At 45.7% G+C, this 23,679-nt stretch overlaps 1 protein-coding gene across 1 annotated transcript in view; it reads right to left on the bottom strand.

The window, feature by feature from the left end:
* Nucleotides 1-618: 618 nt before the first annotated feature.
* KIF19 (kinesin family member 19) overlaps nt 619-23,679 on the bottom strand; it is a 58,348-nt gene continuing 35,287 nt past the window's right edge. The window contains exons 7-20 of the mRNA XM_021002667.2: nt 22,530-22,724; nt 16,045-16,191; nt 14,940-15,062; nt 11,248-11,413; nt 7,982-8,156; nt 7,600-7,798; nt 6,933-7,203; nt 6,521-6,642; nt 5,572-5,735; nt 5,123-5,234; nt 4,936-5,017; nt 4,026-4,423; nt 2,314-2,473; nt 619-1,996 (exon numbers count right to left, since the gene is read on the bottom strand). Coding sequence (XP_020858326.1) covers nt 1,893-1,996; nt 2,314-2,473; nt 4,026-4,423; nt 4,936-5,017; nt 5,123-5,234; nt 5,572-5,735; nt 6,521-6,642; nt 6,933-7,203; nt 7,600-7,798; nt 7,982-8,156; nt 11,248-11,413; nt 14,940-15,062; nt 16,045-16,191; nt 22,530-22,724 — 2,418 coding nt within the window. The 3' untranslated portion in view covers nt 619-1,892. The remainder of the gene's footprint in view (nt 1,997-2,313; nt 2,474-4,025; nt 4,424-4,935; nt 5,018-5,122; nt 5,235-5,571; nt 5,736-6,520; nt 6,643-6,932; nt 7,204-7,599; nt 7,799-7,981; nt 8,157-11,247; nt 11,414-14,939; nt 15,063-16,044; nt 16,192-22,529; nt 22,725-23,679) is intronic.

The following is a 23,679-nucleotide window of genomic DNA, read 5'->3' as shown; positions in this document are numbered from 1 at the left end:
ATAGTAACCTGCAACCACTGCTGTGCTGGAGTCACGAAGACCTGAGTTCAAATCTGACCTCAGACACACAAGTTGTGTGACCTTGAGAAAGTCATTTAACCCCATTTGTCTTAATTTCCTCATCTATAAAATGGGGATAATAATAGCACCTACCTTCAAGGGTTGTTGTAAGGCTCAAATGAGAGAATAATTGTAAAGTGCTTAGCACAGTGTCTGGCACATGGTACACACCGCATACATGTTAGTTGTTATTATTACTATTATATAATACTTTAAGATTTGCAAAGTGATTAAAAATTAAATATGTCATCTCATTTGATCTTCACAACAACTCTGGAAAATAAAGATGACATTTATTATTTTACCCATTTTAGAGATGAGAGATTAAGTGACTTTCCATGGTCACAGAGCTAGTAAAAGAGGTAAGATTTGAACCGGGATCTATCTAGACTCCTGGTCTAGCCTTTTATTCACTATGTCCATGCTCCCTCTCCAGGCAAGGTTAGGGCAGTGGGGGATGGGTGGGAATAGTGTTCCAGGTCAGGCTTCAAGGTTCCAGTCCTGATATCTGTGGCATTCCCAACTCCCATCTGGGTTCAGGGGCTCCAGTGGGCCAGATTGCTCTTCTTGGCTCCCAGTTACATCTGGTCCGGGGGAGAGCAGAGTACAGTGGAAGATAGGCCACAGAGCTGTGGCAGGTGAGGACAGGATGGGAGGAGGGCAAATGGACCTTGCTAGGTCCCTAACATGCTTTGTCAGTATTTGGAAGCAGACATTGTGGTATAGCAGAAGGAAGAAACATAGAGTGGGCAGACCTAGGTTCCAGTCCTAACTCTGCTACTTACTTGGACAAATCACTCCATTTCCCTGGGCCTTAATTTCCCCAATTGCAAAATGAGGGGAGTTAGGCTAGAATGCCTTTCCAGTACTCAAGATCTGTGATCTTGGTGATTCATTGTTCACCAGGGTCTCTATCCCTGCTACACAAAGGAGTTTGGCAGAGATGAGCATAGAGCCCTGAGACTCATCTTTTTTAGTTTTATCAGCCCTCAGACTTCTGTGCTCTGGCAAAATAATGGCTCCTACACATCTTAAGTGACTTGCCCAGGGTCACACAGCTAGTAAGGATCTGAGGCCAGATTTGAACTCAGGTTCTTCCAACTCCAGGGCCAGTACTCTATCCGTCATACCACATAGTTGCCCCAGATCCTATACTTCTGGTCTTAAACATGAACATGCAACTCCAGGTAGGATTTTTTTTTTTTATTGTTAAAAAGCAGGGGGGAAAGCCACTGTGATGTGAGAAAACTAAACCATCACCCTCAGCCCCCACCTCCAATACAAGACTGGACTCTAGCATCAGTCCCAGCTGTCTCCTGGGTTCCCCTTTCCCCAAATCCAACAGCTTCAGCACCCCTGTCCTATATTTGGCCCCAGGACCCCATTGTCTTCCCACCACCCTGCTGCAGAGGCTTAGGCTGGTGGGCTCTGCTGACCACATGGAAGCCTGATGGTGGGTGAAGAGTTTTGGCAACACATTTCTGTGCAGTGTAATCTAGGCAGGCCCAGGGGCTCTGGCCCTGGGGTTAGATCTCCCCCAGGCCATTCTGGGGATCCCTTCTTGGGATCATCTCCTTTTCCCAGGAAGTCCCCTGCCCCCCACCCCGGTTGCACTGACGTCACTGAAGTGGAAGGAAGCTGCTTTCCTCATTCCAGCACCTCCAGGACACAAACTTCACCAGGGCTTGGGGGGGTGCCAGGTGTCTGGACATCTCTGCTCTCCTGCCCAGGTCACCTCCCACTGCACTCCCCTCTGTCGCTGGTCTTTCCATCTTCCCATCTCTCTCCCCTTTCGTTCTCGGGGGCTGGTTGGTTCCAAGCTGCAGAGGTCTTCAGTTAGGTCGGAAACGCCCATTCTTGCCCTGGGGCTGATGCAGACCACAAGTGGCTCTTCTGGAAGCAGCTGGCACTGTGAGGGGCAACGGGTCCCCAGGACCTGCAGGTGATTGTAAGATGATTGTAAATAGTTCAGCCAACTCAGCATCTCCTGACCTCCTCCCCCAGCCAATGTTCCTGATCTCTGCAGAGCCCCACCCCCCACCCCCTTAGGGACAATGGGCTCATAGCTCTATAGGCAGGATTTTCAGCATCTCTGCAGCAAGGTGACTTATCAGACCTGGACACCTGAACCTGTTAAGGGCATCTAGGAGCACCCTCCTGATGGCCTGGCAAATGCTCATCATTAAAGCTGCCTTGGCAAGGACACTGCTGCTGATCCTTCACCCTATTCCCTTTACCAAAGGGGTCACTGACCTGTGGTCTGGCTTGGAGGAAGCCTGACTTTGGCGAGGGGCAGTGCAACCTTACTCAGGTGCTGCATACTGGGTGCTGGGTTACCAGAGATGGGTATCCTGTAGTCTGAGGTGCTCTCCAGAGGGCGGGGATGCAGGGGATGGTTCTTAGGACGGGATAGCTGAATGGATAGACAGAATGGAGATATGAGATTAGGCAGGAGAACAAAAATACATGGGAACCCCATTTTCTTGTTTTTTAATCTGTTTTTTCAATTTTACAAAAATGTATTTTCTCTTTCTCCTATCTCTCCCTACCTCACCTGTTTTCTTAATATTTTAACAACTGCATTTCAACAAAATTAATTTCCTTTATAACTCTATATATTTTATTTCATGCCTTGAAAAACATTATGAGAAGGGGTCCATACACTCTGGAGAAAGTCATGGAGGGAAGAGTGGAGATGATTGTCCACATTCTACAAAGGGCAACATTAAAGTGAAAGAGTTTCCCAAGGATTTGATTTTGAGCAGTTTGGGATAGAAATAAGAATTTAAGATAGACATCTCCTGACTCTCAGTCCCCTGTTCAGCTGAGTTAATAAAACATGGACCTGAGGTTTGGTTTTTTGGTTCTCTCATCTGCCCTAAACCCCCCACTACAGAGAGGAAGGAGATCCTGAGAGAAAGAAAGAAAAATAGAACCCAAACACGCACAGCCAAACAGAACAAATTCCCACATTGGCCATACCCCCAAATATGTCTCATTCTGCACCTTGAGTCCATCATTCCTCTGCCAGGAGATGGATAGCAAGCTCTATTTTCAAGTTGAGGGTTACTCTACCAATTGAGGACTCTGCTTGGTACATAAGGGGAAAGCACGTGAGGTACAAGGCACTGTCCAAATGGGGAGGAAGAGTTGAGAAGTCATGGTTCTTAGGTGTCTGTCAATCCCCCTTGTCCTGGGTTGGCCAACTTTTAATCAGCAGAGCAAACATATTCCCATGAGGCAGAGTTTCTAGGGGTAAGTTTTCCAAAGAGTGATGCCTTTCTGTCTGATCTCACTATAATTGTGGAATGAGGGACAAGATGGGATGGTGTAAACAGTATCTCATAGGGCTGTAGAATGAGCTGGGAGAAATCTACGCCCAGGGCCAGGGCCCCATTGAAGTCTCCCTATATTATTGCATTGACTTCATGACCCAAGACCCTGTGGAGTAAAAGACCTTGGGATACCATCCCATGGAGGTGGGAGACAAAGACCCTGAGATACTAGGGAAGGGAACAGAGAGGACCTGGGCTTAAGAGGAGCCTAATGGTAGTCATGCAGGGGAGAGGTCAGGGCTAGCCTTCTATTTTACCTAATTATTCTTGCTAACCAGGTGCTAAGTTCAGTTGTTTCTACCCCTCTAAATTTAGAGAGGGCACCCTGGATGAAAGCTCAGATTGCCCTACCCTAGTAATAATTCTGTTCAGATTGCTTCTCATGGAGTTCAGGGTACTTTCCTCAAGAGACTACTAAAGCTCCCACCCCCTCCCAGGAATCTGAACATATGTCCTTGGGGCTGAATCCATCTCAAAATGAGCCCAACATCTATCACCTCCAGGATGGGCCTCCTGAAGAGGTCTGTGGAACATGTGACCATGGAGCTGGAGAGGGGGAAGCTGGACTGTCTGCAGTTTTCTCTAGACAGTGCAGCAGTAGTCTGCCGACTAGGGCCCCTCTGGTCTTACCCCCTGTCCTGTGACCTCAAAGGACCTGGACCTCCGCTTTCTCTTCTTCGCTTCTAGTGATTCTTCCCTTTTTTTACCCAGGCTCTTCTTCTGGCCCCGGAGCCAGAGACCTGGGGCATCGCCATGGCATCTGGCCACCCGCGACGGGGTCTCCCCAGTGCTGCTGGACAGATTGTCTTCACTGACAGTGTGCTGCAGCATGGGGCTTGGCGGGCGCTTACAGGCAGGTGGGGGTGGTGGGGGGCCATCATCTGCCGCACTCAAGGAGTGTAAGGACAGACTGCTTGGCTCCATCATCGGGGCCAGCAGCTGGTGCCTCTCTGGGCCCAGCACCCGTGACCTCCGCCTGGCTGCTTTCACCACAATGCTCTTGGTGCCGGACAGGATCTCCTTCCTCTCTGTAGTGGGGGGTTTGGGGCAGGAGAGAGAACCAAAAACCAAACCTCAGGTCCATGTTTTACTAACTCAGCTGAACAGGGGACTGAGAGTCAGGAGATGTCTATTTTAAATTTCTATTTCTATTCCAAACTGCTCAAAATCAAATCCTTGGGAAACTCTTTTGCTTTAATGTTTCCCTTTGTAGAATGTGGACAATCATCTTCACTCTCCCCTCCATGACTCTCTCCAAAGTGTTATGGACCCCTTCTCATAATGTTTTTCAAGCCATGAAACAAAATATATAGAGTTACAAAGGAAACTAATTATATTGAAATGAAGTTGTTAAAATATTAAGAAAACAGTTTCCCAGGTTTCCAAACGACTTGGTAGTCCATTGACCCCAGGTTAAGAATCTCTGCTCTGATGTGACTGGAGATGGGTTAAGAACTGTGAACTTGGTGGGAGAAAGGGGCCCAAAGAATTCAAGGCAACCCAGGTAATCAGCAGGGTGGGGGTGGTGGGGCTAACTCACCTTTGTGGGACACAGGGATCTCTGGGAAGTTCTCGCTGCTCTCAGGGGATGAGTTGATGTGACTGCTGTCCTGGGGTAGGTCCTGTAGGTGAGCAGGTGGGAAAGAAGGAGTCAGGAGAATAGTTAAAGGGCCCCTGACTCTAGGGCCTCATTCTGATGCCATACGGCAAGGTGCTTTGGGACTCACCTCCTGAGAAACCATGCCATTGATCTGGATGGGTGGTGGTGTCAACACAGCTGAACTCTTTGCTTGCCAGGCCCGGGGATGGGGACTGGCCTTAAACACCTTGTTAACATCACTGTGGTTAGGAGAGGAAAAGAAGCAGATATTCGTTATCCCTACCATATTCAGAAATGAGTTGGTACTCCGTAGCCATAGGTTCTCATCCCCTAGTGCCCCAAGCTCAAGGAATTATAGATTCCTGTTGGGTTAGGGGGAGGTTGGCTACCCACGGATAGAATCCAGGAAGGCTTACCTCTCCGTCCCATGCTTATTCTGTCCTCGGTTGCAGAACAATCCAAGGCCTCCCCCAAGTCCTAATTCATGGTGTCACCACCCAGCCTCAGCCACCCCAGGGTCAGAAGCCCCACGGGCTTTGGGGACAGACTCTACAGGGCTGGGATCTCCAACCTCACCTCTCCAGGTCCCCCACACTGAGAGGTGGGAGTATGCCCTTTTGCCATTCCTTCCGCGGCACCAGCTGGGGTTCAGAGCCCAGAGTCTTCACACTCTCCTGATCCGAATCCAGGGCCAGAGTGTTCTCTCCAGGGCCTGGGGGAATTCTGGGCAATGAACTCTCCTGGGTGGTGAAGGGAGAGACATAAAGTGAGAAGACCTGGCCAAGGGAAAGATGTAGCTGGAGTTGACTAACAGCTTTAAAAATATGCGGGCCAGGTTTTCTTCTGAGTGAGTTTGGCCTCTTCCAGGGATAATGGGGTATATGCCCAGGGTCCTGTAATAATAATGATGATAAATCATATATACATAGCACTTCAGAGAACATAAAGTGCATCGTACATATTATCTCACTTGGTAATGAACTTTTCAAGCTATAAAATATTAATATATATTATTATTGTTGTTATTACTAACTCTATTGCCAGGTGTTAAGCATGTATTCTGCTGCTCTCCCTTCCTCCCCTGGGAAGACAGGAACAGGTCTCATTTTGCTGGGGTTGGGGAGTGGGGAGATCCCAGGAGTGATCTGAGCTCCTGGACTCTCTGCCTGGTGACCAGACCTCCTGGACCATCTGACCTTGCACCTGAGGTCTTCAAATTCTCAACAGAAGATAAGCCCCCTCACCCCTAACACTAGAGTGATTCACCAGAGTAGGAGAGAGGCTCAGGAACTCTGAGCCCTGGGTACTAATCCAAGAAATGAGAATGGAAAGACTACTTGAAGGGATATTGGGACCAGAGTCAACCTAGGGGGTTACAACTTGCTCCTCAAAGTGTCAGACAGGAGGCCTCCTCTCCTCTCATCTCCTCAGAGCACCTGCTTGCATCTCCTTGGTTACCCAAATCATTTCCCCTCCTCTTCACCTCTCCCCCATCCCGCCCACCCCCAGTGGTACTCCCACACACCTGCAGGGCCCTGGAGGCTGCCCGGTCCATACTGGCCATCCGATCCAGATTTCCCTCCTCTAGCTCCCGCTGGTACAGCTCATACAGATGCTCCAGGTGGTGAGGGACAGACAGGTTGTAATCTGCCAGGGAGGGGTTCTCTTAGTACCTCAAGCACCTGCCTCCAGGCCTTGGTTCTCAGGCAGAGGCAGATAGTAGGAGGAGGGATAGGTACCCCAGAAATACTGCTTCTGCCCTGGTCCATGGATTCAAGAACTGGAGCGATCAGAATGGAGGGAGGCTTGAGAGAGTAGGGTCAAGGACATGGGGAGCGTGTCAGAGAACCAGGGGTCCAGGGAGTGCTTACGGCTTCAGGGTTTAGAATTGGGGGGAAGGGAGTGTGTAAGCCTGTAAGATGGGTTAAGGAGCGTACCATCGATGATCTGCCGCTGACCCTGGATGATCTCATCACAGAGGCTCCGGTGCTGTTCCAGGCGCCGCATGGCCTCCCGACGGTGGTAGAGGGCACCGTCTCGGATCAGGGCATGGGACTGCATCTCAGTATTTTCCATCTCTAGCTCATGAACCCGGCATAGTAAGCTCAGGATTTCCCGCTGCTCCTGAGAACCAATGCGACGTGGCAGCATCTCCTCCAGCCTCCGGCCCTGGGTTCTCAGATCCCGGCACCTCTGCTCCAGCTCCACCTAAGGGACCCAGGGCCAGGGGTGAAGGGAGAGTGGTGTCCAAAAGGGAAACAACTCTTCCCAATGGACCCATCCCTCTATTTCAATCCTTAATAAGCAAACTCTTTGCACACCCACCCTGTGCTCCATTTCCGGTGAGACAAAGGCTGTGCCTTAGGATTTTAGAGCTAGCAGGAGGGCTAGCCTCTCAAGCACCACCCTACCCCACTCCTCCAGGCCACACACCCTTGAGGCCAGTAACATCTAACCCCGTCCCAGGGACCACCCTATAGATCACCTCTGGGGACATTTCTGCCCATCTCACATAGTAAGGCCTGGAACTGGCCCCTGTGCTGGCTGTGCCCCAGAGAAACTGCCCTCCGCCTTCCTCCCTCATTTCCCCAGGCCTCTGGCTACCTTCTGCTTTCGGAGTTTCTTCTGCTCTTCAACCAGGGTAGCAATGCTGTCTCGGGCTGAGGTCACCTCTGGAGGCTCCAGGATGTCAGGCTGGTCATCACCAGTGTCTGAATCCTTCTCACTGTCATCCTTACTGTATGATTCCTTCCTTTGTTCTTCCTGCCACTTGAGGGTGCGGCGAGATTTCTCCTGCTCCCAGCTGCCCCAGACCAGCCCCCCAGGGAGATACAGGGTATGAGAGCATAGATAGATGGACATGGGACAAGTGGCCCACAAGAGCCATAGAGATCCGAAGGGTGGGACCAGGGGGAGGGTACTGACGATCAGGAGGATCAACACGTCTAAGGGAGTACCATGGGCTAGAACGTGGCTGTATGCTTACTCAGCAATAGTGAGCAGGTGGCGGGAAGTATCGATCTGGATCTCCACGGAGTGGTTCTCCAATTCCAGCAGGAGCCTGCGGACGTCCATCTGGGCCTGGAAGGCACTGATGAGCTGCCCCCGCAGCTGTCCCATCTCCAGCTGCTCAAACTGGGAGCTATGAAGCTGGACCTCAGCTGCCCCAAAGACAAGGAGGGAGGAGCAGTAGTGAGCAGAGCCCAGGGAGAGCCCCGCCCTCTCACTTCCTGCACACCTGCAGCCTCCTTGTCCCTTCCCAAGCCATGTCCCTTTTCCACTTGCCCCACAATTCACAAGAAGCCTTTCTCCATTAACTAACATGGTAATTCCCACCACTCCCACCCCTGCCCAGTCCCCCCGGTATCCCAATTTCTCCATCCCTATGGTAATATTCCAGGGGGACCTTGCACAGCCCTCCCTCACTTAAATCCAATTCATTTGCAAGTGATGGCGTGGTCCTCTTCAAGAACTAACAACAGGGACCTTAGGACAGCTCTAATTTATTACAGCTGTATGTGTCCCTGTGGTTTGTGGCTTGGGTATTTTTCAAACGTAGTGTCTCCTTTCTCCTCTCTCTCATCAATGTCAGGCAGTGCGCACAATAGAAAGAGCACTGGGTTGGGAGTCAGAGGATATGGGTTCGAATCTTGGCTCTGCTACCTACTACCTGGATGGTCTTGGAAAGCCATCCCCTGACCCCCTCCCCTCCCCCCGGTTTCCTCATCTATAAAAAGAGAAGGTTGGATCTTTCTGTAAGGTAGAAGCCCCAGACTCCAAGATGTTTGTCCTGGATGCCAGAGTTGCTCAGAGGCGGACCTCAGAGGCCTTATAATAATAATAATGATAATAACTAAATGCTTTATAATTGTTATCTCATTTGATCCTCACAACAACTCTGGTGTGTGTGTGTGTGTGTATATGTGCCATTATCTCCATTTTACAGATGAGGAAACTGAGGCAAACAGAGATTGAGTAACTTGCCCAGAGTCACACAGCTAGTAAGTAGCTGAGGCTGGATTTGAAGTCAGATCTTCCTGATTCCAGGACCTGTATCAGGACAGGAATCCCCTTATCAATAATACCAACCAGTGGTTTTCCAGACTCCTTTTGAAGCCCTTCCAATAACAGGGAACCCATCGATTCCATTTTGAGCCCCCTCCAAAGACAGGCAGCCATGATGTATCAGATAGAGAGCTGGCCTCCCAGCCAGGAAGACCTGAGTTTGAGGTGAACTTTTGAGACATACTAGCTATGAGATGCTGGGCTTGTCACTGAACCTCTCAGGGCTGCAGGCGACTTGCTAAGACTATAAGTCAGAGAAGGTGCTACCTGCATTGGGAGAGGGAGGTCCCTCATCTGGGAATTCCTTACATCATTGAAATCACAGGTCTAGCCTCCATCCCTCTTCCAATTATCAAGCCCAAATCTGGGCTTTTGGTAATTTCTAATCCCATTGCTCCTTGTGATTTCCTCTGGGGCCAATCATAACAAATTTAATCCTTTTTCTATTGGGTAACCCTTCAATGGCTGAAGACAACTGTCACGTTCCTCCTAAGCCTTTTCTTCTCCAGGCTAAATATCTGGGGTCCCTTTTTGTGAGGGGTAGAAGGGAGTGGAATTTCCTTATATCCTCAGCACTTAGCATAGTCCCTGGCATTCTGACTGGTTGTTTCCAAATAATCCCTATGGGTTATGGTCTTCAGTGCCCTTCCCATTCTGGTTGCCCGCCTCTGGACACAATGCCCTCTGCTGGCATTCTCCAGATGTGGACTGACCATGGCCGTGGGAGTATCCCCACCTTGTCCTGAATTCGATGCTTCTATAGCCCAACACCAAGCAGGATTTGTGGTTATCCTTTGCAAAGCACTTTATACGTATTGTCTGACTTGATAATATGCTTTGCAAACTGTAAAAACATTACCATGTTATTATTGTTGTCATTATTCCTAATACCAGTATAGGATGTCTAGTACCTGTTCCACTTTGACCCTTTCCAGCTCTCAGATCAGGAATTTGCTCTGATTGGTACTTTTCCCTGGGTAAGGCAGTAGAAAGACTTTAACTCATATTAAGCTTGGAGTCTACTTTGAAAAACTCTCACATCTTTTTTTTTTTCCACAGGAACTGCTTCATCCCCTACATGCACAGTTGATTTTCTGAGCCCCAGGATATGTCCTTACATTAATCCTATTAAATCTCATTAGAGCTTGACTCACTTCTTAGCCTTCCGAACCCTTTCTGGATCTGAGTCCATCATTCAACGTCAGCTGACCCTACCAGCTTTGTGGCATTGATTTATGGCATGTTATCTTTATCTTTGTCCAAGTGTAACCTCTCAAGATTGGAAGTTATTTAACTGCTCAGGACCCATTAAATGAGGGGGTTGGGCTATATGATCTCTACTTTGCTTCTATTCTGCCTCTGACAGTCTACGATTCCTGAACACCTAAGAAGAGGCCGTGGCTTAGCACTCCATCACAAATATACAGAGGCTTCTCCTGAATCTGGAACTACATGAGATCTGGGTTCAGATTCTGCTTTGGGCAGTCACAAATCATCAAGTCACCTAACCTCTGAGTTTAGTACTCCTGCTCCTACTCCTACTGCTACTGCTGCTGCTGCTATTACTACTACTTCTAGCTAACCTTTATATAATATTAAAGGTTTGCAAAGTCTTTATGCAAATATCTCATTTTATCCTCATGACAATTCTGGGAGGTAGGTGCTATTATTATTCCCCATTTTAAGATGAGGAAAATGAGGCAGATTGAGGTTGATTGACTTGCTCAGGGTCACAAAGCATATGAGGTAGGATTCAGTTAAGGTCTTCCTAACTCTAAATCCTATAATGCTAATAAATGCTAATAAATCCGCTAATGCTCTATCCACCGGGCTACCTGGCTGTGTGATTTCCCTTTCTGCATCTGTAAAATGGGAACAATAATCTCTGTGGTACCTAACCCACAGGGTAGTTGTGGGGACCACAGGAGATAACGATTGGATGTGTTTTGCATACCTTGAAGCTCTATGAAAAGGACAGCTTTATTATTGTCGTCATTATCCATACCAAATAATGGCCAGATCTGGCCATGATAGAAAGGAAAAGCTTCGCTAGGAAGTAGCTGTCTTTGGGGTGGAATGTGACCCTCTGTCCAGGGGCTCCCCAAGAGCTACACTTAGCCCAGACCACTGATAGATGATCAAAGATAACCAAGGCACAGTATCACCCTCACGCCTCTAGGTACCGACCTTGGATCTGGCGAATGTCTCCCCGCTCACAGGGGCTTCGGACATGGCCCCGCCCACCCTGCCCATCAATCTTGCACTTGAGGCGCTGAATCTCACTGCGCAGGTCAGAGATGATGCTGGTGTACTGAGCAATGTGGTATGAGACATTCAGCAGGTTCTGTTTCACCTGGGGGTGGTGGGAGTGAGTCAGAATCATCTTTGCCTCTTCCCTCTCCTTTGTCCTCCATAGCCAAGGGTCAGCAAGCCCTGCTGATTCTTTCTTTCTGATGACTCTTGAATTTCACCTGGGTTGTAGTGCTGCACCTGAGAGTCAGGCTCTGATCTTTATTAGCTGAATGACCCTAAGTGAGTGAGTTCATGTCTCTGAACCCCTGCTTATTCATTAGTAAAATAATAATAATAAGAGTGGATAACACTTTAAGGTTCTGAAGCACTTTATATATATGCTAGTTCCCTTACTGGAATTTAGCCTTTTTTTTTTTTCTGACTAGGCAATGGGGTTAAGTGACTTGCCCAGGTTCACAGTTAGTAAGTGTGTTATATGTCTGAGGCCAAATTTGAATTCAGGTCCATCTGAATTCAGGGCTGGTGCTCTATCCACTGCATCATCTAGCTGCCCTGGAATTTAGCCTTCTTGAGGGTAGGGATTGTGCCTTATATACACTTAAATTCCTCCATGCCATGATGTGAACTTCTACTCCTCACTCTCACTCACCCCACTGACATTCAATCAGTCACCAAATCTTGTCTTTTCTATTTCCATGACATTTCTGGTATATATTTCCTCCTCTCCCAAGATAACACAAATTTACAGCCATCTCCTCTCCAAATGTTCATATGGACTATTTGTATCCGACCTGTGGTAGAGCCTTCTGAGCCCATCTTGGTCTGATCAGCCACAGTGAGACACACTGTAGCTTGACCCCAACATAGTGATGGCATTTTGGTCATTTTCAAGAATGAAGAACAACAACCATCTCTTCCTTTCTACCCTCATGGGCACCACACTAATTTAGGTCCTCATGACATCTCCCCTGGATTACTGCAATAGCTTCCTATTTGGGCTGCCTAACTTAAGCCTCTGTCCACGTTCCAGTCTATCCTCTACACAGCTGCCAAAATGATTTTTCCTAAACTGTAGGACTGATCATGTCATCTCCCTGATCGATAAACTCTAGTGGTTCTTTATTGCCTCTAGTACCTAATATAAACTCTGTCTGGCAATCAAGGCTTTTTACAATTTGATGCCAACCTATCTTTCCGGCCTTGTTATATATCTTCTTTCTAGTTTTTTCAAACTTTACTACCTTCCTCATATTTTGTGATAAGCTCTACCCATTATTCCACACCCTGGACACTCTTTATCCTGCTTCCATGCTTTTTTTTTTTTTGGTGAGGCAATTGGGGTGAAGTGACTTGCCCAGGGTCACATAGCTAGTAAGTGTCAAGTGTCTGAGGCTGGATTTGAACTCAGGTTCTCCTGACTCCAAGGCCAGGGCTCTATTCACTGGGCTACCTAGTTTCCCCTTGCTTCCATGCTTTTGCCCTCACTTTCCTCATGCCTGGAATGCCCTCCTTCCTTGCCTCTGCCTCTTGGAATCCCAGGTTTATCTCAAGATTCAGCTCAAGTGTCAGCTTCTGTGTGATGCCTTTCTTCGGCCCTAGGTGCTAACTCTCTTTCCTAAAACTACTTTGTATTCGTTGTGTATATATGGTATACATGTCACTCCTCCATTAGAAGGTAAGATCCTTGAGGGCAGGGACTATTTCACTTTTTAAAAATTTTATTAATTCATTTTGATTTATCAACAATCACTTCCATATGCTTTTGAGTTGAAAATTTTTCTCCCCCTTCCTCCCCCCTCCCTGCCCAAGACGGCGCACATCTGGACTATTTCACTTTTGTCTGTGGATCCTCAGAGGTAAGTTGAGTGCCTGGCACATACTAAGCCCTTAACAGATACTCGTTGATTTATGGGCCTGTAGTACACAACCAACCAATCAACAAGCATCTGGGCTACTGTGCTAGGCACTGGGGATGCAAATACAAAAGTGAGACAATTTCTGACCTCAAGGAGCTTACATTCTAATCTAATAGGGGCATATAACATATTCACAGAGAAATACATAGAGGATATATACAAAAGCAGAACCCAGTGATTTGGTAAGGAACCAGTAACTAACAACAGGAGAATCAGGAAAAGTCTCCTGAATGAGGGAACCATTAAGAAAGTGAGGAGTTCTAAGAGGAAGGAGTGAATGAGGAGAACATTCTAGGTATGGGGAACAGGCAGTGAGAGGCGTCAGAATGTTGGGTCCAGAGAATGGCACATAGGCCAGTCTGGCTGTGGTATAGCATGGGTAACAGGGAGTGATGGAAAATCTACCTGGAAAGATGGGCTGGAGCCATACCGTGAAAAGTCTTTAAATGCCTTACAGGAAATATTAAATTTGATCCTAAGATTAAAGGGAAGTCACTGAAGCTTCTCGAGCAGGGGAGCAATGTCTGTGCTACAGTACTATGAATTAGTTTGTTAGCTGTGTGGATGATTGATTAGAGAGGAGAGACACTGGATTGCTGTTCAGTCATGTCTGACTCTTCATGACCCCATTTGGGGTTTTCTTGGCAAAGATACTTCCATTTCCTTCTCCAGCTCTTTTTGACAAATGAGGAAACAGAAGCAAACAGGGGGAAGTCACTTGCCCAGGGTCTCACAGCTAGTAAGTGTCTGAGACCAGATTTGAACTCAGGTCTTTCTGACTCCATGCTCAGAGCTCTTTACCCATTATGCCATCTGGCTGCCCCAAGAGACTGGATATGTGGCAGTAAATCAGGAAACTATTGTAATTGTCCAGGAGAGAGGTGATGAGTGCTTTCACCACTGGTGGTACAAATAGAGAGAAGGGGATGAATGTGAGAGGAGGTGAAATCAGCAAGCAAGACTTGATGACTTTAAATATTGGGGAGGGGTGTGTGTGTGTGTGTGTGTGTGTGTGTGTGTAGGAGACTAAAGAATCCAGGATGACTCCTAGGTTGTGAACATGAATGATTCGAAGAATGGTGGTATCATGGTCAGAAATGGGAAAGTTAGAAGAAGGGTTTGAATTTAGAGGGAAAGATGATGAGTTCTATTTTGTATATGCTGAGTTTGAGATGCCCATAGGACATCTAGGCAGGGATGTCAAACAGGTAGCTGGAGATACAAGACTGAGAGCTGGAAATATAGATGTAGGAGTCATCTACTTAGAGAAGACATTATACTCCAAGGTGAGCTGATGAGATCACCAAGAGGGGGAACATAGAGAAGAAACACGAGCTTTATATACTAAAAATTTGTAGTAGAGGGAAGGAAACAAGGAAGGAATAATGCGAGAAAGAGAAGAGGAAAGAAAAAGAGACAATGGGAATGGTGGGGGGAGATTCAGAAAGAGAATAAGCCAGAAAGAGGAAGTTTAATGCTTTCAGTGGTGAATGGAAGCACTAATCACTAACTTCTGAGAAGTATCCACGCAGTATGGCTTAAAGAGTGGAGAAGAATAAGATTAGATCCAAGGACTGGGGATGGTGCTGAAGAGGCAGAGGTTGATAACAGGGATATTCAGCAGGAAGAGAAGTGGCCAGGCAGGTCAATGGGTCAGGGAACATAAGTAAGGAACTTGATCTTGGGAATGGTTAAGTGGCTGTATCTCACCCTGGTCTTGATATTCTTGGCCCGGCCAGCATAAGTGAGGGTGTTTCGGGACTCCTCAAATGCACTGCTTGCAGGGCTGATGTGGGCAATCATCACTGTCCTACTGTTGCCCCCAAGCGAATCCTACATAGAGGGTCAAGGAGAGGACCTCGTTAGCTGGACAACCATTGCATCTTATCACATCTTGCCAGATGTGAGCAAGCACCTATGCCTGGGTTTCTCCACTGTGGGAATCTCAACCGCTGCCACTCCCCATCTCCCCCTGGCCCCCACTACTATATAGGCTAAAGTATTTATCAAACTTATCAATCCTGTACTGAGAGCTTTAAAATCAGTTCCTTTGCTACAGAAGTAGCTGCCAATCCAGCTCTACTCTAAGACCTTTGGGATCCCTTGGCCTCTACCTCCTTCCTCCTTTCTTCCTCCCCCTTGTCCAGTTCTTGAATGAAAATTTCTTTCTTTTTTAATTGACTGACTACATGGCTAAGGAGTGCCCTTTGTAGAAAGTAGAATGTTAACTAAAAAAATAAACTACAACTTCTCCACTTTGGGCTTTTGATCCCCCATCTATAAAATGAGAAAGTTGGACTAGGGAATCCCTAGCATCCCTTTCAGTTCTGAATTCTGTGATCTTGTGATTATCTTTCCTGGGCTGTAAGGTATTTCATTGTCCTTAGGAATCTGGACTGGGCTTGAGATTTCTTGGGCATAGGGACCTCCCGGATGAAGAAATCACCTCTAGTAATGTAGATTGGCACCTTCTTTTTGACTTTTAGTATTAGTGAGTTGTCTAGAGCACTGAAAGGTCAAGTAATTTGCCCAGAGTCACATAGCCAGTCATGGTCAGACTTGACCTCGGTGGGACGAGCCCAGTTCTCCCTGGCTCCAAGGCTCTCTGTACACTACACCATACTGCCCCTCTGTAGCTCTCCTTGTGACTTCTAAAAAGTACCTTAAAATGCCCTGAAACTGAATGAGCAAACCATGAACAATAATAGCAATGGGATTCAGAGTTTCCTTTGACATAACACAGTATCTTCTGTAGACTGGGCTCCTGACCCTCCAGCTCTCTGCCACTCATGCCCCATTTGGCTTTTGCTGGTACCTTGAGGAGCCGGGTGAGTTTGCTGTCTCTGTAGTTAATATACTTATTATTCCCCTTGTCACTGAGAGCGTTGATGCAGTTGCCCAAGGCCAGCAGGGACCGGTTGATGTGGGCACCCTCCTTCATGCGCTGTCCACGGTTCTGAGTCTGAGGGTCAAGAAGACAAAAGTTGGCTGGGGTGTGGTGGAGGGGCTGAGCCTCTAGGGAGTGGCCTACAGACCGGGAAGGCTGGTGATGTAACCAAGAATTTGATTTCTCCACCAAAGCACTAATGTCCAGCCATGGACATTAGTTCCCTGGACCTTAGTTTCGTTTCCTGGAACACAGAGGATAACAATCTCTATGTCACCAATCTGATAGGGTTGCCATGAAGATAAAGGTAAACAAATAGAAAAGAGCTTTAAAAATATAAATGGGAGGTCTTAGAAGAAGCTATATTTTAATGGAGATTATAATATGTAATATGTAGGGGGATTATAATGAGGAGAGCATTCTGGCCTCAGGACACTTGGGTTCAAATACTGGCTTCGCTATTTTTACTACTTGGGTGACTTTGGGCAAGACACTTAAACTCTCCCATCCATAAAATGGTATGATATTATTTGCCCCACTTGCCACGCAGGTTATAGTGAGGATCCAATGAGATAATTTGTGTGAAGCATTTGGTAAATCTTAAAGTGTCATGAAGGCATCTAGGGGGCGCCATAGTGCATAGAGTGCTAGGCCTGGAATCAGGAAGGCTCATCTTCCTGAGTTCAAATCTGGCCTTAGACACCTACTAGCTATGTGACCCTAGGCAAGTCACTTCACCCTGTTTGCCTCAGTTTCCTCATGGGTAAAAATGAGTTAGAGAAGGAAATGGCAAACCACTCTGGCATCTCTACTAGGAAACCCCCAAAGGGGGTCATGAAAAGATGGACACAATTGAAATGACTGAACAATAACAACAAAAAGGTCTTTTCTAGCTTTAAATCTTAAGATCTTTTGACATTGTAGCAAAATGGTTGCTGAAGAACCTTTCTGGCCTTTGCTATGATGATGCCTAAATGTCATACAGTCTATAATTAGGCCTATACTCAAAGCTGTTTCAGCTTGGTTAAGACCAGTCAGAGCTTGTATAACATTCAAGAGCTCAAGGTCACCTCCACACCTGATCAAGTGTCGGAGGAAGACTAGATGATGTCAGGAAGACCCGAGCTCAAATCTGACCTCAGACACTTACTAACTAAGCAACCCAGGGCAAGTCACTTAACCTCTGTCTCCAGCTTCTTCATCTGTAAAATGGCAATAATAATAGCCCCTATCATCCAGGGCGGTTGGGAGGTTCAAATGAGGTAATGTCTGTAAAGTACTTCGCAAATCTTAATGTGCCATATAAATGCTGGCTATTAGTATCATTACTGTTACCATCACGTTCTCTTTTCTAATAGGGTTTGTATAGAAAGGACCCTGGGACAAGTTGCTCTCCTGCTATTATTTCTATATTCCAAAGGTTATTGTCCAGATGCATAAAATAATTGCTTTTTGTAGTTCAATAAAAGTATGAGGATATAACCTCATCCTCTATTGACTGCCTGAAAGCATCCCAACAGTCCAGTAGCAGACAGGACCACAGCCATAATATATATAACTCATCTTGTACCTACGTGATTTTGGTTTCCTTGTCCAGGTTTCTATATTGTGAAAATTTTTGGTTCCATGTAGCTTAGGGATTATTATGATGCCACTATGATGGCATAATAGATAGAATTGATATTTAAGGTTAGAAAAGTGCTTTACATATATATTGTCTCAACAATACCTACAACAACCCTGTGAGGTAGATACTATTATTATCCCCATTTTTGCAGATGAGGAAACTGAGGCAGTCAGTGGGGAAGTGACTTGCCCAGGGTCACACAGCTAGTAAATGTCTGAGGCAGTATGTGAATTCAGATACTACTACTCTAGTAGAGTCTAGTACTCTATCCACTGCGCCATCTACCAGCCTTTAAAATGTTCTTAAGTTTTTGTGAATTGGTGTTATGTCTAGGCAATTTGGGGCAACAATTCATTCTATGATAATGGTCTAGCTCCAGTACAGTTTATTGGTTGAGTTTTCTGGGATATTTAGAAGTCTATATTTATAGTATTGGGATTTGTTATCTGTTAGTCCACAAAAGATAATAGTGAGCTTCTGACCATTTTAGCCAGCAGGTAAGTATTCAGTGGATATTACATGTTTATAGCTAGTTGTACGGTCTCCACTGCTCCCTTGCATGATCGACATTTATAACTAAGTCCAGGCTCCTTAAGGATGACCTTTCTGTAGTTTCTGGTAGCAATGACCTGGTCCTGAATTGCTGTGATAATCTCCTCTGTTTCCATAAACAAGTCTAGTGAGAGCCATTTGTTCAACACTTTTCTGTTGACATATTGTTGGCTGAGTTCACATGGATGTCCATTATTAAGATTATTAATGTCTAGTTATTATTAATCATCACCATAACATATGCCAAAAAGTCCCAGGGTATAAAGAACAACTTATTATTATCATTGAATAAGCTGCTTGAAAACACAGCGGCATTTATACCATCTTTGCCAATTAATGCAAAGCCTTTGTCTCAGTACCACAGTTAAGACTTATCCATGATCTGCAAATACATAGTCTAGACCCAAGAACAGTTAGAACATTAGATCATTTGATGTTCACATGGAAAATTGTTTTTAATTTAAAACACTTCAACCACCACAATCATGTCAAGAACAATCCATATAAAACATGGCATTTTAAAGGAGAACATTTAAACTCAGTATGTTTATTTGTTTTTCTTTCTCTTTCTTTGATCTTTCTTTCTTTCTTTCTTTCTTTCTTTCTTTCTTTCTTTCTTTCTTTCTTTCTTTCTTTCTTTCTTTCTTTCTTCTTTCTTTCTTTCTTTCCTTCTTTCTTCAATCAGGGTTAAGTGACTTGCCCAAGATCACACAGCTAGTGAGTGTCTGAGACTAGATTTGACCACAGGTCCTCCTGACTCTAGGGCTGGTGCATCACCTAGCTCCCCCTCTACCTAGCTTTCAATCTGCTATCATCTTTTCTAACGAATATGGATATTACTTTAATATTAATGATTTAACAATATCATATTAACAATATAATGATTACATTAATAACAAAATAATATTAATATGAAAGAGTTGAATGTTGGAAGCACACAGCACTCCTCTCTCTCTCTCTCTTTTTCTCTCTTAATGATAATCAGTGTTAAGTGTTTAGCCCAGGGTCACACAGGTAGTGTCAAGCATCTGAGGCCGGATTTGAACTCAGGTCCTCCTGACTCCAAGTGAGAGCTCTATCCACTGTGCCACCCAGCTGCCTCTAAGGCGGATACTTCTGCAAAGTTGTGCAGATATTGGTATTACTATTGTTCTATTTAAGCAAATTTTTAAAAAAAATCTAAACTTTGCCTGTGGAATTTTGTCTTTTGTTTCATGATAACTATAAAACATGGCAAATAATACCTCTCACAGTGGTTGTGAGGATCAAATAAAACATTTGTCAAGTACATGGCAAACCTTAAAGCACTATGGAAATACTAGCTATTATTATTATTATTATTAAACATATGTAGACAGTGTTTGAGTCAGAGAATTCAAATTAGCAGAGGGAAGCTGTCCATTTGGATCTTTTCCCAGTGTTTATATAGTAATACTTGGTCTTTAGGCTAAACTGCAGAGTATGAAGACCTTCCACAGACCAAAACATCTTATTAATCATTTGATGTACATGGACTACATTACAGTATGTGGATCTACCAAAAGAAACATTAGACAGCTCCTTCATTCTGTGGAATATTTCTCCAGTGACATCAAATTATCTTTTGGTCTTGATAAGTATGAAATTCTTAATATACATCAAGGAAAAGTAAAGACTGGAGGCTTCAAGCTTGACCAAATACCTTGGTCTCCTCCGGGTAAGATATATCAAGCATAAAATTATGCTGAATATGTTAAGTGACTCACAGGCACCTTGAAAGCAAAGCTAAATGGAAGAATATGTTTAAAGCAATCCTAAAGTGCCAGTTTTATTGTATACCTTTAGGGCTATAAAGTGTACACTAACAAATGTGGAAAGCAACCTTGCAAAAACCCATATGATATTAAGGAAATGCAATGCCCATCGCTCTAAGTCAACTATAAGAAGATTAAGATTTCCTTATCAAAAAAGTGAGAAAGAGTATTGATAAGCATTCATGTTCAGCCATTTTTCAGTCCTGTCTAACTTTTTGTAATCCCTTTTGGGGTTTTCTTGGCCAAGATACTGGAGTGGTTTGCCATTTCCTTCCCCAGCTCATTTGAGAGATGAGGAAACTGAGGCAAACAGGGTTATGTGACTTGCCCAGGGTCATATAGCTAGTAAGTGTCTGAGGCCAGATTTGAACTCAGGAAGAGGAATCTTCCTAACTCCAGGCTTGGCGCTCTGAGCCCTGTGGCACTACCTAGCTACCCTAATATTAATCTATAAAAATTTAAGAACTACTTTTTTTTTTTAAGGCAATCAGGGTTAAGTGGGTGTCTGAGGCTGGATTTACAACTCAGGTCCTCCCAACTCCAGGGCCAGTGCTCTGTCTACTGCACTACCTCGCTGCCCCAAGAACAGCTTTTAAAATAGATATCACCATACCAAATACTTACTTGCCAAACTGCAAAGAATGGAAAAGTTTCCAAAAGACAGAGATCTCCTGGAGAAAATTGGGGCAGAGAATGAAGTTGTGGCCTCCCCTTATCCTGGCTGCTATTGGAGCTGTACCAAGGATGCTTTCAGGGAGCCTACAAAGCCAGGGGCAGGAAGGGGCAAATCTTAGCCTTTTTTGTGTCCAGGACCCCTTTGGAAGTTTGGGCAAACCCATGAATCCTTTCTGAAAAGAACCTTTTATTTTGTCTGTTTTTTAATCCATAATTGAAATAAGTGCCAAATTCCAGTGAGAGAGTAATGAAAACCAAGAAACAATGAAAAACAAAAAATAATGAAAACAAAGGTTTTTTCCCCCCAGGTTTATAGATCCACCCTGAAATTGATGCAAGTTTAGAAATTAGGCTAGAGGGTGAGCTCACATCCTAATACTGTTATTCAGGTACAACAAGCAGTTATTCCATCTGCCTGTGCAAGAGCTCAGAGAATATGAAAATAAAGGAGAAAGAACAAGGCAGTGACTTGTCCCAGGGCTATTTCTATCCGAACTCATGGGGAAAAAAAGAGTAGAATGCTGATGATGGCCGCTAGATGATGATCACCCCCACCCCTGCCACCATGACGATGATGATGAGGAGGATAACCCCACCACCAACTCAAGGCACGTGGGCTACCCAGCTTGATTTTTTAAAATTGTGAATGGGAGAAAAGCTGGGGACAGAAAACAAGGCACAGTCATTGACTTGGAGCACTAGGTGGCGCTCCAAACTACAGGAAATCTAATCAGGAGGAAGGGAGGGGAAGGCAAGCTGCCACTGGGGCAAGGGAGTGGGATGGTGGTGCAGGGGATAGAGCAAGGGTGGGGAAGCTGCAGCCTCGAGGCCACATGTAGCCCTCTAGGTCCTCAAGTTATGTGGCCTTGAGGATGCAGGTTTCCCTCCCTTGCTCTAGACTGAAGAAAATGATGTGAAAATATGAATAATGCAGATTAAAATTAAATGTCTTTTTTTTTTTCTTTTTGAGAGCCAGTTGTTAAACATTCACACCCCTGGACTTCCCCCATCTTCCCTCCCCTTACAATAAGCTTTCTTCAGGGTCTACGTTTCCCCAGACCACAGGAGGAGGCTGCCCTATGTCCCATGGCTCTTCCTGCCATAGTCATCTAAATAGCTTCTCTCCCATCATCCAAGCAACTCCAGAAATTCTAGCTCCTGCAGGAAGCTTCCGCTGCTACCCTGTCCAAACACGAAACTCTAACGATTCTCCCCCATCCTCCTCTGTACTCTCTCTGGCATTGCCCACAATGTCAACACTTACTCCTCAGGCCTTGTCTAGATTTCCTCTGTGTTTACCTACATCAGGTGGTCCTGCCCTAAGACTTTAAGTCTTTTAACAACGTTGGGGCTGGGTCTAAGTAGCTTACTCTATGTGTCAGTGGAAAAGAGTGTAAGCTTCCTGATAAGTGACCATGATGGTGAGTGAAGTGAAGATTATTATTAATTTTCCTTTCTACTGGGTGAGTACAACTTGGAGCCTTCTCCCGGGAGAGTGGCTTATTTTTTTTTTGGGGGGGGGAGGAAAGGCAATTGGGATTAAGTGACTTGTGCAGGGTCACACATCTGATAAGTGTCAAGTGTCAGAGCCAGATTTGAACTCGGGTCCTCCTGACTCCAGGGCCAGTGCTCTATCCACTGTACCACCTAGCGGCCCATGAGAGTGGCTTTTCTGAAGGCAGTCTTATCCCTACCCCCATGCCACAGAAAACCTTTGCTCCCACTTCTCCCCATCCACTTTTCCCACCTCCTGCTCATCCTCTCACCTGGGATGCCCGCTCGGAGCCAGCCAGGTCTATCATGAAGAGGCGGCCCAGCCGCACCTCTTGCATGACATTCTTGACCCGGCTCTTTTGACGCACGGTCACTTGGAGTATGGCATGGGACCGGGAAGACGTCTGGTTGGCGGCCGTAGGCTCCTGGGTCCTCTGCTTGTTCCCTTTCATTAGAAGCTGCATGATCTGGAGATGAAGAGGGATGGGGAGTTGGGAGAGGGAAAAGTCTCAGACTCCTGACCCACTCTGGCAAACCCTCCAAGGCAAGGAAAGCTTCCCTAACTGGTCCTCACTTCCCATCTCTTAGGAACCTGGTGTGCAGAGGGCACTGTGCTGGGGGCTGGAGCTGATGTGAGATTAGGGAAGACAGTCTTTGCCCCTGTCGGTCTTATGAAGAATTCACAGAGGGGCGGCTAGGTGGCACAGTGGATAGAGCACCGGCCCTGGATTCAGGAGGACCTGAGTTCAAATGCGGCCTTAGACACATAACACTTACTAGCTGTGTGACCCTGGGCAAGTCACTTAACCCCATTGCCTAACCAAAAAAAAAAAAAAGAATTCACAGACTAACAGTAGGGACAGAGGACATGGGTGGTGTTAGTGGAAAATGTGCTGATTTTGTAGTCAGAGGTGCTGGGTTCAAATCCTAGCTCTGCCATTTGCTAACTGTCTGACCTTTAGCAAGTCAGCCTCTCTGGGCCTCACTCTCTGACACTATGAAATGAAGGTGGCCTCTAGAGTCCATTCCAGCTATGATAATAACAACAGTAATAATATAACATTTACATAGTGCTTTAAAGTTTGCAAAAATGATACAAATATATGTTATATGTTTCTATATTTTACCTTATCTGATCCTTACAATAACCCTGTGAGATAGAGGCTAGTTTTATCCCCATTTTATAGATGAGGAAACTGAGGCTTCAAGAGGTATTGTAACAATAACAATAATAATGATAACTAGTGCTTTAAGTTTTGCAAAGTGTTTACAAATATCTCATTTTTTACAACAACTCTGGGAGGTTGGTGGTACCATTATCTCCATTCCACAAATGAGGAAACTGAGTCAGATAGAAGAAGGTTAAGTGACTTGCCCAGGGTCACACAGCTAGTAAGTGTCTGAGGCCAGATTTGAACTCAG

The sequence above is a fragment of the Phascolarctos cinereus genome, unplaced genomic scaffold (genome assembly GCF_003287225.1).
Source record: "Phascolarctos cinereus isolate Bilbo 61053 unplaced genomic scaffold, phaCin_HiC Scaffold_5;HRSCAF=322, whole genome shotgun sequence".
NCBI lineage: Eukaryota > Metazoa > Chordata > Mammalia > Diprotodontia > Phascolarctidae > Phascolarctos > Phascolarctos cinereus.
The sequence above is the reverse complement of the archived record's forward strand: the minus strand, read 5'-3'. Positions and strand labels throughout refer to the sequence as shown.